The sequence below is a fragment of the Periophthalmus magnuspinnatus genome, chromosome 9 (assembly GCF_009829125.3).
Source record: "Periophthalmus magnuspinnatus isolate fPerMag1 chromosome 9, fPerMag1.2.pri, whole genome shotgun sequence".
Taxonomy (NCBI): domain Eukaryota; kingdom Metazoa; phylum Chordata; class Actinopteri; order Gobiiformes; family Gobiidae; genus Periophthalmus; species Periophthalmus magnuspinnatus.
Genome location: NC_047134.1, coordinates 27413002 through 27429259, shown reverse-complemented (window position 1 = coordinate 27429259; position 16258 = coordinate 27413002). Strand labels below are relative to the sequence as shown.

General features: G+C 38.2%; 1 protein-coding gene across 3 annotated transcripts in view; it reads right to left on the bottom strand.

Moving 5' to 3' along the window:
• Nucleotides 1-67: 67 nt before the first annotated feature.
• Nucleotides 68-16258, bottom strand: part of hnrnpk (heterogeneous nuclear ribonucleoprotein K) — a 222739-nt gene continuing 206548 nt past the window's right edge. The window contains exons 6-16 of one of the 3 annotated variants that reach the window (XM_055224518.1): nucleotides 14447-14519; nucleotides 13010-13123; nucleotides 12396-12524; nucleotides 11692-12023; nucleotides 10932-10979; nucleotides 9305-9344; nucleotides 8587-8602; nucleotides 8334-8390; nucleotides 8174-8241; nucleotides 6192-6361; nucleotides 68-790 (exon numbers count right to left, since the gene is read on the bottom strand). In XM_055224518.1, the coding sequence (XP_055080493.1) occupies nucleotides 760-790; nucleotides 6192-6361; nucleotides 8174-8241; nucleotides 8334-8390; nucleotides 8587-8602; nucleotides 9305-9344; nucleotides 10932-10979; nucleotides 11692-12023; nucleotides 12396-12524; nucleotides 13010-13123; nucleotides 14447-14519 (1078 nt within the window). In that variant the 3' untranslated portion in view covers nucleotides 68-759. The remainder of the gene's footprint in view (nucleotides 791-6191; nucleotides 6362-8173; nucleotides 8242-8333; nucleotides 8391-8586; nucleotides 8603-9304; nucleotides 9345-10931; nucleotides 10980-11691; nucleotides 12024-12395; nucleotides 12525-13009; nucleotides 13124-14446; nucleotides 14520-16258) is intronic. The other 2 variants (XM_055224519.1, XM_055224520.1) reach the window with 2 other exon arrangements.

Genomic DNA, 16258 nt, shown 5'->3' with positions numbered 1-16258 from the left:
CCCATTATGCAATTAAAATAGACATACTTAGTTAATTTCATATTAAATCATGCACAGACAAGAAAAATCCGTAAAAAGTGGCATCTTTATTAGTTAACAATCTGACAATGTGAAGTCTACTGCATGGAGAGCAATAAAGCGTAGATCACAGGTCAAAATAAGAGTTAAACTTTTTAAATTCCCAATAAAACAACAATTACAACAGTTGCTATTTTGGAGGAAGAATAAGAATCACCCTTGGTACACAACAAGCATGGATTTTGTGAAACCATATCAAAATTAGAGTTATAACTGAAACCTCTAGGAAATTAAACATGCCAAATATAACTCAAAATGTTTTATTTATAGTAAATCTTTTTAAAAACAACTAAATGTTGTTTATACAAAAAGCAGGGTACATTCCGATGTGTATGAGTAGCGAGGAACACAGCAACGTCATGCACACACACACATACAACGTAAACAGAAAAGCAACTGGCAACACATCTGATTTAAATGAACAAAATCTGTTAAAATAAAATGTATGTTGAAAAGTTAATTAATATAGCAGATGTGGGTGTTAGAAAACAGAACAAGCAACATCAGATGAACTTATGACAACAATGCATCTACAATTTTATCTTTACGCACAGGAATGTTGGACCATTGTTTTATTAAAATACAAAAATAAAATTCAAAAAGAAGAAGACACCCACAATACAGAACTGTAGTCTGACGAAGGGGTAAAAAGATTCCACATCCGATGGCATTCTCGGGATTCTACAGCAAGTGACCGGAGTACTGCTTCACACTAGAAAAGAAGAGATGGAAAATTATAAAATACCATTACTGATTGGAATGTGCAATGTTCTACTGCATAGTAGGGTAAATTAGGCACATTTATGAATGAAAATGAAAGTAGTTTGAGGTAGGTCCGCATGATATTGGAAAGTTGTGCAGGATATATCGATATTGCTATAATTTAATATATTTTTGAATAATTTCAGTTATAACAAAACAAAAATTACATGTTTTAATTTAATATAGAATCTGTAAAAATATAAACAGACACATTTCATAAACATGCCCTATGTGTGTTGCCAGATATGAGGCTTCACACTAGAAAAGAACAGACATAAAAGATTAAATGTAGTTATTAATTAAAATGTGCTTATAATTGTGGAGTAGGATAAAATGGGCACAAAATGGATGTAGTCTGAGGTAGACCTGGGATGATAATTACTATAGCAACTTGTTAATTTGATATTTACAATATTTTTTGCTTCACACTAGAAAAGAAGCGATAGAAAAAACAAAACAAAACAGTTGATTAAAATGTGCTCACAATAACATGGAAGGTTAATAAGGTCCATTTATGAATGAAAGTAGTAGGTAACAAAAAGAGACCTGTCACAATAATTACTAAAGCAACTCATCGTTCTCGGGCTGACAAAAGTTATTCTATTAATCACAACTAAATCGTTTATTGGTGATCAAATATTCATTTAGTAATTAATTTATAGTTTTCTGAACTACACAAAGAATCCAAATATGTCATGTACTTAAAGAGGGTTTATGTCCCCAAATCGGAACTGGAAATGTGTTAGGTGTTTTTAAATGAACAAGACATTTTGCTGTAAATATACTTTGAGCAAGATGCTGCTATAGAACATCTTCATAAATGTATAAAAAAAATATCCCATATTCACCACCCGATTAATCGATAAGAAATAAAATCATTAGTTGCAGTTGTGGCTGATTTATACTTTAAGAATCACCATTACAGTGTACTCAGTACAACAGTTTGACACAAAGCTTAAGGTATACAAGTAAAGTAATTTCTATATTATCATTTAGTTTATCATGACAGGCCTAGAAAGAGGATACTGATAGGTATTAATTTACAAAGTTACAAAAGGAGTTCAAGGAAAAGTGTAGTGTGCTTTTGATTAGTCCTAATCCAAACAGGCAGGGCTGCAACAACTAATCAGATTAATCGTGTATATAATTAACAGACTAGCCCAAGATGGCACTAAATCTGAAAACCATACATTGTTATTTTGAGTAGAAAAATTAAGTAGAATTTTTATGGAAGCTTATCTTATCAGTTCAGTTTGGTTCAAAGTGTACAAAGACATTTTCAAAGCACAACAGACGAAACAGTTTTGAGAAGCTGATAAAAAAATGGATTATAAAATGCAGTAAGGATTAACAATAGTAAAACAAACTAAGATAAGAATCCCATGCATTTCATAACAAGTTTGTAGAGATATAAACTACAGGGTCAGCAGGTTTTAGACAACAATTTGAACAATTTATTTCTTAAAGATGTAACTGATAATTCAAATTGTCCTATCAGTTAGTTAGCGATTAATCTTGCAGCCCTATAGTTGAAGCAGTCCAAGCAGGTGCAGCAGACTGAAGGAGGAGGAAGAGGAAGAGGAGGAAGGTACGGAAGCAGGAGGAAGGGTTAGTTACCATGGCAACATAACACTACATATGAAAACATTATCCGGTCTGTGAACATCTGAATTAGGCCTGTCATGATAAAAATGTATATATTATCGATCAATAAATGAGAGATCGATGCGTTTACCTGGTATTTACTGTATAAGCATTTTATATGGACTAGTGAGGGCTTAAAACACACTGACATTTCAGCTTGGTGCAGGAGTAATGCCTGAGTTGTGTAACGGTGATTCTGGTGTGAATTTGATAATTACTTACAAACAAACAACACTTTTTTACACACATTTAAATCTGAAAACATTCCATCATTCCTATGGTAAATTCTTGTATCTCCACTGAGGTCCACATATCCCTGGAGAAACACTATTGTTATATAAATCTCTTTACAGACACTAAGACGACTTGGGTCTAGGGATGGTTTATCTGTTAGTGATCATACTGGAGGATTTCCCCAAATACTGTATCGGTCGGATATTGACAATTCTGCTGATATTTGGCACCAATATTTTTATGCACTGCCCCAGTGTCAGTCCCAGATTGTTTTGAGCGCATACGATGAGTAACAATTGGAATTTATATGCCAAAAGTGGAAAGGACATTTAGAAACTTCACTATGACATAAAGTTGGTCCTCGCTATGGATTTATGGAAGTCATAATCAATATCTGGAAATATCAGTTTTCGGACACAACAGTAAAGCAAAACCTAGATATCAGTATAGGCTCAAAGTCTTTTATAACGTTAGTAATGTTTGGTAGCTCATTCTTTGTTTACTAGCTGGTTTATTTAGAAAAGAGTTAATTGCATGCTTAAAAACAGAACCAAAAGTGAATTTTTTATTTTTATTTTTATCATAGTAAAATACAAACTATTATTGGTCACTTACTAAGGCAATAAACATTTCTGATTACAAGTAAAGTGTTGTAAAATGCTTTTCAATTAATGTTAATAGGTTTGGACAAATAGCTAGTAAATAGACCCTTTCAGTGTCTGATAAACAGGAATTGTGTGTTAGCATGCTTGTTGGTAGCTCTACCATCATGGGGAAACGCCACAATCATTGTGATGAATAATCAGGTTGCTCTGCATGCATAAGGTAAATGAGGAATAACTTTGGACCATTGCAAACTGAAAATTAACTAGTTCTGTTTTTCACGCTTTTAAAAATCCAAAATTTGTAATCGTGACAGGCCTAATTAATGATCCTTATATATTTTGTCCCCATTTTATTTTCAGATAGCATGGTGAAAACAGGAGGGAGAAGGGAGAGGCAGTGTGTACCATACGTGTCTACTGGTTGCCAAGGGAGACAGAAGAGGAGGAGCTTGTGCTGTTTGGTAGACTGTGATTTGTTGTCGCATGAACTAACTAAAAACAACAAAATCACTAGTCTTCCACACAGCAGCAGCCAGGGAAGAGTCAATCCACTCCCTGCTTCACCAAAATGACTTGAGGGCCATAATTTCTGTTATACATATCTGGACATTTAATTACATTGTCCATTTGAATAGTGATTTGCAACTAAAGGTGGACGAAATAGACAAGAATAAGGCATCCCTTTAATCATCCCAAACTCTCTCACATTAACCCTTTAAGTGTTAAAATATGTCCTTGTTTGGAAGATTAAACTACAAATTTCACTTTTTAAAGACATTTTTTTTTAAATTTTCTTGTTAGCTATGAAGAAGCGATGAAAAAAATAGCACTGTTGTTATAGCAATTAACAATTCAAAATAAAATAATTATATATTGTTTGAATGGTGAAATGTGTTACTTTTTAATGACAATTCTGAAGCTTTTTTATTATCCATGGGTAGTTATTAAAGTTATGAATAATTAGCAATGTAATGTGCAATGTTGTCATAGCAATTAACAATTCAAAACAAAATAACCCTATATCATTTGAATGGTGAAATGTCCTCAAAATGGCGCCTATTCAATCGCTTTCAGCTTCCTGTTATATGCAACATTTTGAGGATTTTCCCATTCAAAAGGATACGTGTAGTTTTACTTTGTAAATCGCTATGGCCACGATTCTAATTTCTTATTCTAGAACCCATGGAAAAAACAAAGTTGAAACCTTAGAATGGACAAAACAATGTCATTTTCATATAACATCTTTTAGTTGATGTAACGACCACCTCTAATTACAAAAACATAATTTTGTCTCGCCACTCAAAGCCATTTTGGGCAGGAGGAAGGTATGAACTAGTTGCAGATTGCATGGGAAAGAAAGGTTAAGGGTTAGTGAAAGTAAACAGCAGGCAAAAAGAATATATGCAGATCAGTGTTGAGGTTTTTTAAGTATTGATACAGACAAAAATAAACCAATAATCAATAGAATTTTCGATACAGTGAGAAACACACATCGATTGATCCCTGTCCGCTTCAGCATCTATATATTACTGTGGTTCTGTGCAGCTTTCAACAAAAAATGCTACGTTTACTATATAGTTTTGAATTATTGACAAAGACTTAAGAACATTATGCAGAAAAAGGTCAAATTGCATTGTGTCGTTTAGATATTTAACAAGGTATTGAAACTGGAAAATTAATTAGACATGTTTTAGGAGGGCTGTGTAATTAATCAAATTGTAATCTAATAACGATCTAATTAAATAGTCAGTGATCAGCTTGGGTTGTTTTAATGGAGAGGTCTACAGCCAATCCTCTGTCATTAAAATCATGTGGTTTGGTGCAGACAGAGGACCACATCAATATCAATATGAACAATGTGGCCTTGGGGTTTGTCAATGCCTGATACTGCCTGATCTCAGAAGCTAAGCAGGACTGGGTCTGGTTAGCACTTGGATGGGAGACCACTGGGAATACAAGGTGCCGCAGTGGCTCTAGTGGAATCTGTTGTTGTGTCCTTAGGCAAGACACTTCACCCACATTTTCTAGTATGAATGTGGTCTGTGCATGAGTGTTGGTGGCAAATACCCAAATTTGTACCCCTTGCGTCTGCTTCAAACCACATACCTTTACTGACAGATGATTGGCTAGATACCCCTCTTGGATACACATTTAAATGAGCACCCAGTTAAAGGTGCCCAATGTAACTTTTCTGGAGTGTCCCCTTGCTGCTGGTCTCCATGGAGATGTCATTGCGTTGCCTGGAATGCTCCTCAGCATGGTTGCATTTATTTAATTACATGCATTCTGACTGTGAGCGAGGTCGCCCCTCTGTAACTTGGCCTGGTGGTGTCACTTGCCTGTCACCATGGAGATAAGATATAAACGCTTTATTGCAATACTGTGGTACATTCCAGGCAAAGCTGTGATTGATAGACACAAGCACTGAATACCCTGTAGGGCTGAACAACTTTAGAAAAACATCCAATTAACAATCTGCTAACAAGTATAAAAATGAAGATGTTTTAAAATCGAAGGTTTCTGTTCAAAGTTCACATGTAAACACGTCCAGCACATTTCAGAAAAGACTGAAATATGAACTGCTAAACCAATAAAAGAATGGCATGTTTCCAAACTAGTTCCAACTAGAGGGTTAGCAGTTTTCTTACATAATAAAGAGCGTAATGACATGATTCGAAAGTAAGACGTGTTATATGAAGTAATTAGAGCCCTTTGCTTTTTGTGGTGAACCTTGCAGCCGCATCACCCTCCACCTGAAAAGTTACACAGTGCACCTTTACGATGTGCTGTAGTACTGATTCCTATTACACACCCTCACACCCATCTCCATTGCTCCACCAAGGTGACAGAGGACGTGTTGGGACTTGCCTGTTCTGTAGCAGGTATTGGGCGTTTTGGATCTGGTCTTGGGTCCCGGTGATGGTGATGATTCGGTCTTCAGAACCTTCCAGAGGCTCGTCAATCTTAATGGACGCTCCGGACTCGTGGCGGATCTGCTTTATGCGCTGCCCCCCTTTTCCGATGATGGAGCCGGCGAGCTGGGAGCGGAAAGGGACAGAAATGGAAAATAATTACACATTACCAAACGTGAATTCACTGAGGAATGGAAATTGTAAATCAGAAATGGCTAGAATCAGGATGTGAACAGATTTTCAGAAGATTTAGTTAGATTATAGGGATATACATTTATTTTTGTAACCACCATCGATATTTGGCCTGCTGCTGTAACCCACAACTGATATTTGCCGATGCCAATAATCAAAAATTGTTCAAATTCCAATTGTAGCCGATTGTAGACTACAGGGATGATTTTTTTGTTTTTTGTTTGGAAACGATACCGATATCTGTCCTGTTGCTATTGCCGATGACCGATATTTACCGATACTAATAGTCAAAAGACAGACTTTCACAGATTTTCACTCGATTTAGGCAGATTATAGGGATATGGATGTTTTCTTTTCTTTTGAACCAATACCGATATCTGATACTTAGCCAGCTGCTGTGGCCGATAACTAATTGCTGATACCAAAAATATAAAATGGCTATAATTGGGATTTGAACAGATTTTCACTAGATTTAGGTAGACATATAGGGATATGGATATTTTTTACAAATCCAGATAAACGATATTTGTTGCTATCAAGATTTTGTTTCATTATCTTCAATTGGAAAAGCTATTTTTTTTGTTTCAAGTTGCTAAAATAAGGATTTGAACAGATTTTCACAACATTTCGACATATAGCAAGTGCCTTTTACTTATTGAGTAATATGACTGTTATCTTATCTTCAATTGAAAAAAAAAAAAAAAAGTCTTTTATAAATCTTATTTTAAGTAGACCAAGATTTGTTCCAACCCAGCTCCTTTCTAGACGAGTACAGCTTTAATCAAATCCAGATGAACACTACTTAATTCAAGCTATTTTAACATATTTAAGAGTGATGTCCAGTACATTCATAGGTTTCATATCGTAGAAAGTGATACTGTTCTGCCAGATTGAAGCAAGAGCCAGTTTTTCCTATTGATTATATGGTATATTAATAAGAAAGATCCTAAAGGAAAATCCACATTGTTAAATAAAAGGCTGGGCAGACATTCTATACTCAATCATCTTAGGTCTTTTTAAATCAGTAAAAGCCAGTCAGTAAAAGCATGTGGTTTGGAGCAGATTTCAGACTTTGGAGGACAAATTTGACTATTTTTTATGTTAAATTGCAATACTATAATTGTTTATGAACAGGAAGTTAATACTGAAAACCACGAACGCCCAAGCCTAGTGACTAGGCCCTAGAGCTGGCTCAGGAATCATACAACAGAAATCTGCAGTCTGGCCTTGTCTCCTTTAAAAATTAACAGCATTCAGAACGTTATGACGAGAAACACAGCAATTTTTCTCTTAGTCAGCCAGTTGTAGTAGTATCTTTAATTCACTTTTCCCATTTTTCTGCAATTTTGAGTCTTGGATAATGTCGAGATTACAATAATTCAATATTTTTTATAAATCGATTAGTCGCTGCAGCCCTACTTCTAATGAGACTCACTATGCATGAGACCAAAGCTGCCTAAAGCCCTCTGTATTCTCAAGGGCTGAGCAATAAGACATATTTTAATTATGAACACAATTACTGCTCCAGTCAAAATAAAAATTGAGTAATTAAATAAACAATTACATTCTGTTCTGAAGCACATGAAGTCACTTGTCTAATCTACAACAGGTTTTAAAACACGAATTACAAAATGTTGCCAGTACATGAAAATAAGTTTTCCTCTACATGTTAACGCTCTATAACTAATTCTTCCAGATTAACATGATTTTAAGTATACCCCAAACCACCCAACCGCTCGTACTCACGTCTTTGGGGATAGTCACTTGTGTGGTAATAACCGGACCCCCCATGTCACTGTAGGAGCCCCGTCCTCCTGATAAAACACGAGGCAGTGTTAGTCTATGGAAGCACAGGGAAGGCTCAGGACATATGTGGAATCTGCAGGCAGCAATTACAAATGATCACCTGACTGGTAGCTATCCCAGGAAGAGCTGTTGTCTGGGGAGAGGACAGAGGCACTTCCTTAGCATGTGTGAGATGTGTGGACACTTAAGCTCTGCTCTGTGTGGTCAGCTCCTGTGTAAATACTACTGTCCTATGCACTGGCCGTGTACAGGCAGCCTCACAGTGGAGCCTGGAGGTCTGGCGCTAAAGCTGCTCTCCCTCCGCACAGCCACAGCACTGAGGCCTACACTGTAAAAAGATGAAGGTCACTTACCATAGCCCCCTCCGCTCTGTAAGAAGCACACACAGAGAGATCAGCGTTAGTCTTCATCCTTGTCAGCACAGCTCAGAGTAACGTCGCTGCCTCTCCACAGAGTCGACTGAACTACGAGCCTCCCAGTTTTCATAAAGAGACTCCTCCTCCCGCCCTCCCCCCTTCCCGTCTCTCCATCAGCCCCCATTTTCACCTGCTATTCAGCTGCTGCTGTCGCCAGGGCAACAGGCAATTCAGAAAGCTGTTGCTGAGCAACGGCAGGCAGTATCCTGCCAGCGCGCAGTCTGTCAACAAAGCGTTATTATCGCCTAGCAACCGTATGCGGCCACCCCCATCTCCCCACCCCCAGCATCCTCCTCTGAGCAGGAAAACAGGCGGGCCGTGAAAAGTACACAGTGAGAGGGCAATTAGAGCTCATTATTATGGGCTGTCTCCGGCTGGGACGATTATGGTCATTTGGGGGGAAGACTCGCACCAACCAAAAACTACAGTGGTGTGAGCAGGGCTAGCGTATGTGTTTGCGTGCAGTTTGGCATGTGCGCGTGTAGAGGTACATGCACCTGTGACTGCGTGTGAGTACACAATGTCATTAAAACACAATGGACAATCACAGCGTATTGTCCGACTCTGAACTCCGACTGCGCTCAATTCTCGCTAACGTCTGATTAAACGACAACACGAACAGAAGTGCCGCGTGTGTTTAGCAGAGGGTACTAACCATGTTATCACTGTAGCGATCGGGCCGGCCTCTTCTGTCACTGTGGAGGAGAGGGCCATAAGAGTGAGTGCTACATGGGCCTAGTCCAACATGACAAAAGGGAGAAGAGAGAGAAGTGCGGGGAGAGCAGAAAGAGAGAGAAGGAGAGAGGGAGAGGAAAGAGAGCGGGAAGAGGAGAGACAGAGAGAAGGACACAGAGGAGAGATACAGAAAGAGAAAGGAGAGGAAGAGAGAGAGAAAGGAGGAGCGACAGAGAGGGAAAGCTAAAGAGACAGACAGAAAGATAGAGATGGATAGAGGAGAGGGGAAGAGAGACAGAGGGACAGAGGAGGGAGAGAGAGGAGAAAGAGGGAGACACAGAGAGACAGATAAGGAGAGAGAGAGTGTGTGGGTGGGGAGGTGGATAGAAACACACAAAAAAGGAGGGAAAAAAAACTTGACAACATCCCAAAGAAAATGTGTAGCCCGGGTCAAACTGCACACACGCTGTGCAGGATTACAGTATAAACAGGTTTCCTCTGCACCATCTTCCCACACAGTCACAGGAACAGCACTGACAGTGTTATGGTGCGAGGAATGACAGGTGGTGCTGGCCTGATCACAGCTCCCACAACTCAGGCTAAGAATGGACCAACCACTACAGAAAACACAGCCTTCTAATGCAGGCACTAGCTATGGATGGGTTTTGTATATGAAGGGAAAAAAAAAATATATCAAATTGCGATGTTTAAAATGTGGTAGGATGGAGGAGCCACTACAGAAAAAAACATGGCCGTCTAATGCAGGCACTAGCGAGGAATGTAGATTGGGAAAAATATCTAATTGAGATTTTTCATTATATTTTAGTAAGATTATGTTCAAAGTTGACATTTTAAACATGTCCCGAGGAAAAGACTGAAATATGAACTGACAAACTAATACAAGAATCACATTTCAGAACATTTTTGTACAGATCTAAATTACAGGGTTAGGAGTTTTTATGCAGAATAAGACAGGAGATTTTGTTGTTTGTGGAGGAAATTATGGTACTACATTTTGTTAACTGTGTCCATTCAAACAGCAATTTTTATTTGACTACTGCATATACTAGCCAGAGTTGCACAATTTTGTAAAAAAATAAATAAATAAAAATTTGCAGTTACATTTTTGATACATGTTTAAAAAGTAGAAAGGAGGAAACAACAGTAAAACACAGCTATGTCCCTCTACTGCATACACTCACTAGGGGGAATCAAACTGGATTTTTCCTGGCAAGCAATGTAATAATATTTGCAATATCTGTTAAAAAGTAGGATGGAGGAACAAACTTGGGCTAAAACATTACACAGTGGAGCTTTAACGTGGCAGTGTGTTTAGGCTGTGATTAGATGGACTAGCTCTGTGCAGTGTGCAGAGGGAAGAGAGAGAGGGGAGGAGAAGAGGGGAGGAGCAGAGGGAGAGAGAGGAGCAGCAGAGAGAGAGAACTAGTAGAAGAGGTGAGGGGAGAACGGACAAGAAGAGGAACAGAGGATGAGAGGGGAGAAATTGGGAGAAGGGGGAAAGGAGAGGGGGAGAAGGAGAGGACAGTGAAGAAGACAGGGGACAAGAGGAGGAGAGCAGAGGAAAAGCTGAGAGGGGAGAGACTTACTTTGACCTTTCGTCTGAGCCTCGGTAAGAGTCATAGTAACGGTCATCTCTGTGGGCAGATGGAGATGAGAGAGAGACACAGACACGCCCAGGCATACACGATGAGCACATACACTTATGAAATGACCCTGCTAAAATCCACTATCACCACATTATAAGACTTACAACTGTACAGTTAAAGTGCATGCGAAAGGTTTCATGTTTTTCTAATTGTACATTGGTTTGGTTGGTTACTAACTGTTTACATAATTTAAAAGATGGGCTGTGAGAAAAAAGTAAAAAATAAATAAATAAATACAAGAAGTAGCACTGAGTTCTAAAATGGCACACGAAAAATTCCAGCCAAAATAAGGAAGGCATTTTTCCGGCAGTTTAATAAAAATAAATGACAACACTTTCATTTTGTCCAATCAAGTTTTAGTCTAATCTAACTAACTATTGTGCACTTTCAGCCCTTGTTAGCATCATGGTTGCTAGGTAACACACGTATGTCATATCTGCAGCCCGTGTCCAACCAGGAAGTAAAATTTTAAACTAAAATTTAAAAAAAATGTAATATTCACCATTTATTGACCAAACTTTAAGGAAAAAAAATTACTAAACAACAAAAAACTAGGCAATCACTTAAATATAATAATGTTACCTGTGTTTTGGTGAAATGAATGATCTAAACTGTCATATGCACTTTAAATGTAATACAACTTTATCCGTAGAGTATTCATCTAGACTTTTTATATAGTTTTAATGTTGTTCAGTCTTACCCTCCCCTGTGGTGGCTCATGGGCATGTTGCGGCTGCGGTTGCTCCCTCTGCTAATGCTTCGGGGATGGGGGGGTGGTGGTCCGCGTCGGGGGCTCATCTCATCATAGTCGCGTCGTGACGGGGGCATTGGACCACGTGCCCCCCGACTGGAGGACATCCTGTCAAAGCCCCTGTCTCCTCCACCCCCAGAGCGACCGCCGCGCATTGGAAACCCACCCATCAACCGCCTGCCCCCGCCCCTCTCATCAAACATCATGGTGAAGCCGCCGTAGTCGTAGGTCTCGTCGTAGAAGTTTGGGTCATAAGGTTGTGCGCGACCTTTAATGGGTGCCTGAAAGTGATAAAATAATAGCCAACAGGTTACATTGTTTATTTACCTATGTACCTGAATTTTACGGTCTTAAAATAAACCAACTCTGATTTTCACAATGTTTTGCAGTGGTCAAAATGTATTCTTCAGTTACCTTATGTGCTGAGCATCTTAATTATTCACCGCAATGAGTTTATGCACACATATTAGGCGAGTTCAGTCAAAGTTAGGTTAACAACGACAACTACCATGCTAATGACACACTTCGTGATTCTCAAACAATAAAATGCTTTTTAATTAAATGCAGACAGCACATACTGGTCTCATTTTGACCTGCTTATATATCTGTAGTGGGGCACTTTAAGTCAAAACTGCAGCTATTGTAGAGCTCACCTCAGAGATCAGGTCCAGAATGGTCTTGATACAGTCAACGACTCTCTCAGTCTTTCCTCCGACCAGAACCACGCGGTCTGTGGACTGAGGGCAGCACTCTTGGAACAGCTTAATGCTCGTCTTAGTGTTCTACAGGTTAAAAGGAACACATTTTGATAATCAGAACAATAGTATTTAGTTTAGGGCAGAGCATTGCACAGAATCTTACAGCAAACCATAAGGAGTGTTTGAAAAGGGCTTGAGAGAGATCGATAAAATACTGGAACATGCATGGATGACATCTAAAACCGCCTCAGACATGTTTTTGATGAGAGAATGACATAACATGGTAAAAAGATTTTTAAAAATGTGATCCTATGGTTTTAATAGTTTAAACGCTTAATATCAGTATTAACAAATATCAGTATCAGCTCAAAATATTGGACCATCCCCAATTCCCTTCACAAACAGTTCTCATGTGCGTGAATGACATCATTGTTAAGCCTGTGTAACTTAAACACAGTTTAAACCTAGTCACAGTCTAATGTTACAGTTTGACATTGGGTTAATGTGCTGCTCTGCCTGTTCACAGGTTCACGCTCCGTCTGCTCGGGGGCTCGGGTGTCATATCGTACCTCTCGGAGCTCCTTGATCTTGGCTCCTTTCACCCCGATGATGGAACCAGCCAGGCTCTGGTGGATCAGCAGACGCAGCTCACAGTCGAAGTCCATGCCATTGTACTGCTGGTACTGAGAAACACAACACTGTTAGTCTGTCTTAATATGCAGCTCTTGATGAAAAATGCTTGGACACCCTTGGTCTAGACTAAGAAGAGGCATGTGTTTTGTTTTTAAGTACCACAAGATCTAAACCAGGTCTAGGCAGGACTATTCCAGCTCTAAAATAAGACTAGATCTCAACAAGGGTTTTTAATTAAAATGTGCCTAAAATCAGTAACATGTTGTCCTGAAAATAACAGATTAAAGATTGCTCAAACGTGCATGAATCAAAAGTCGATTTTTTCAGGTCTGATTTAAGGTTTTGCGGGACTTTTCCATGATTTCTCCATAATCATTCCCCAATTTTCCATGACCTTGAATTCACAAGTTTCAATGAATGATGTGCTTTTATTAGCTGACGGAGACTGATAAAATTGTACAGATTTCACAGCTAACCTTTTTGGATTAAAAAGACAAGCAGAAGTTTTTACTTAAAGATGTGTGTGCTGTGTGAGAGTGTACTAGTGTTTTTAAAAAGTCTTTATACTAGGCCAGGGGTTGGTAACCTGCAGCTCTTTCATCCTTATACTGTGGCTCCTCGTGCCTTGGGAAAATGAGTATTAAGTATAAGTTATAAGTATTTAATTGAAGTGTATTTTATTTGTGTTAGTTTTTTATTTTTCAAATTGTAGTTCTAATTTGAAAGATTATTGTGATCATGAAATATTCAAATAAAATTATATTTTATTAATTTTCATCACTCAAAATAAGCGTCACACTCACGGAAGCTGGTATACCCATCCCCGACATCTTCGTACAGCCCTGATGAAAGGTTCAGGAGCAGGAGTCCCATTACCCAGGTAAAATAAATATTTATGCAGATATTTTACAAATACTATAGTTGTTCATACAAAGCGTAAAGGAAGATAATATTTTTATGTTTTGTTTTTTTACATTTTAGATGTCGAAAAGTATTTGCGGCTTCCAGCATTTTCTTTTCCGCGGAAACCGGGTCCAAATGGCTCTTTGGGTGTTACAGGTTGCCGACCCCTGGTCTAGGCTATTCTACTTATTATTACTATAAATGTCAATGCTGGTTTTCAGCTGATGGGAAACTGTATTTCATTGATTTGTGTGAGCTGGCATACATTCAAATGAGAATAAAGTTCATTCACCCAAATGTTTTCTAAAATTCCATCACTTTTCCAGAAGTAGGCCTTGAAATGATATTAGAATTCTAATTTTCCATGATATTTCCAGGTTTTCCATGACTATACGAACCCCGTATACAACTTTATGCAGTGATAATATGGTGTGACTTGTTCAAAGTTGCTCCTGTGTGTGAAATCTGACCTCTTCCAATGTGGGGATGGTCTTGAGCAGGATTTCTCCCACAGTCTCGATGTCCGCACTGATACTCAAGATGCTTCATTTATTACCAACCAAATGCCACGGCACAGCGGAGCCAGCAGGGGGCAGGAGGGGGCGGGAGGGGCGCCAGACAGGCAGGCAGCCCAGGGGAGGGAGGAACAAGCGTTTAGATCAGAGAACTCTCAACATTTCTAATACATTCAAAACTTAACGCCTGAGATTTTTAGCAGCTATGTTTTGATACAAGTCCAGTTTTTTGTTTTTTTTAATACTAATTTTATGTCTTAACAACCAGCATTTACTGTAACGTTGCATTTTGTGGAAGTCCAGAGAAAAGAAGGAAAGATAAAACAAATAAAAAATAGAACCCAAAGAAAGGTGACTGCGTTTTGTGACCACTGGGGGAGGAGGGCAAGAGGAGGAGGGGCTGCAAGAATACGCACTGAAGGGCCAGACACAGCTCTACTCCCAATGTGGTCTTTAGTCTGTGTACGCCACAAAAATGAATAGAGTAACAAGATTGGAGTTAATCAATATAGTATTTCCCATATGTACAGACTATAGTGGCCTGTTATTAAAGGTCCCATATTACGCTATTTTCTGATCTATGTTATAACGTTGTTTCCTCATCACAAACAGACCTGGAGTTGTGTTTTGTTTTATTCAGACACATTTAACAGACCACATTTAACCCTGCATATTTAGGCTGAATTCTCCCACACAGAAAACACACTGTTTGGAGGAAGTAACAACATTGTAACATGTCTTAAAGTTCACAAGAGTTAATTTTGCATGTTATAGGACCTTTAAGAGTTGTTAAAAAAAAACATAAAATAACCCCTATACTAGATTTAGCATTAATTAGTATCAGAATTAAAACATGGGTCCAGGTTCCTGTTTATAGGTGACATTTTGAGGACTTTTTACCATTCAAAAGATATAATAGGCTATGATGTTTTTTATGACTCAAACACATGGATCGGACAAAGTTGGAGTTTTCCTGCATAGCTAGTATATGTTAAAGAAACTACTATAATTTGAAAATAACATTCAACTGTATAAAAAGGTGTGTTTTTAATGAATACTTTGGCATCAAATATGAGATTGCATATTGAAATTTTAGTATTATAACACTGCCTTCAGTAGTCCAATACCAAAATGGATAAAATTGTGGCCAAATTAAATATATTGTCAAATGAAAAATCTAGAAACAAATAAACTTCTCAAAAGGGGTCTAAAGGTGACACTTATGCATTTCAGTCGCCAATTATTTCTCCCTAAATACATACAATATAACTAACCTGTGAGAAAAACATAGTATTACAATATGGTCTTGAACTGGCATCTTTAGTCAATAAAATGTTTTAGAATGATTCATTAACAGACCTCACTGTTTCAATAGTCTGAAGTACAAACATATGGGAAATACTGCAATAATTGTATTGTAAAAATCTTTTTAAATTAATGTTCTTTCATTCATTTTTGTCATGTACACCCACCAAGAACCACCAAAATGAATTTACAAATCTATGCAAGTCACTCTAGACATGAAAGCAGAATGGCAGACTGCTGAGGAGGTGTAACAGAGGAGATTGTACCAAGGAAATTAAATTTGCCACCACTGGAGTCAATGGATTTTAAATCAAATGAAAAGCACAACATAAAAAATATATATTTAAAAAAGGCAGCAGTACAGATGGGTGGAACAGAGTGAGTGTGTGCCTTCTAATACCACTCAGAAACCAAGCTAAAATGGGGAGGGCCAAGCTGAGGACTGGGGGGGACAAGACAAGA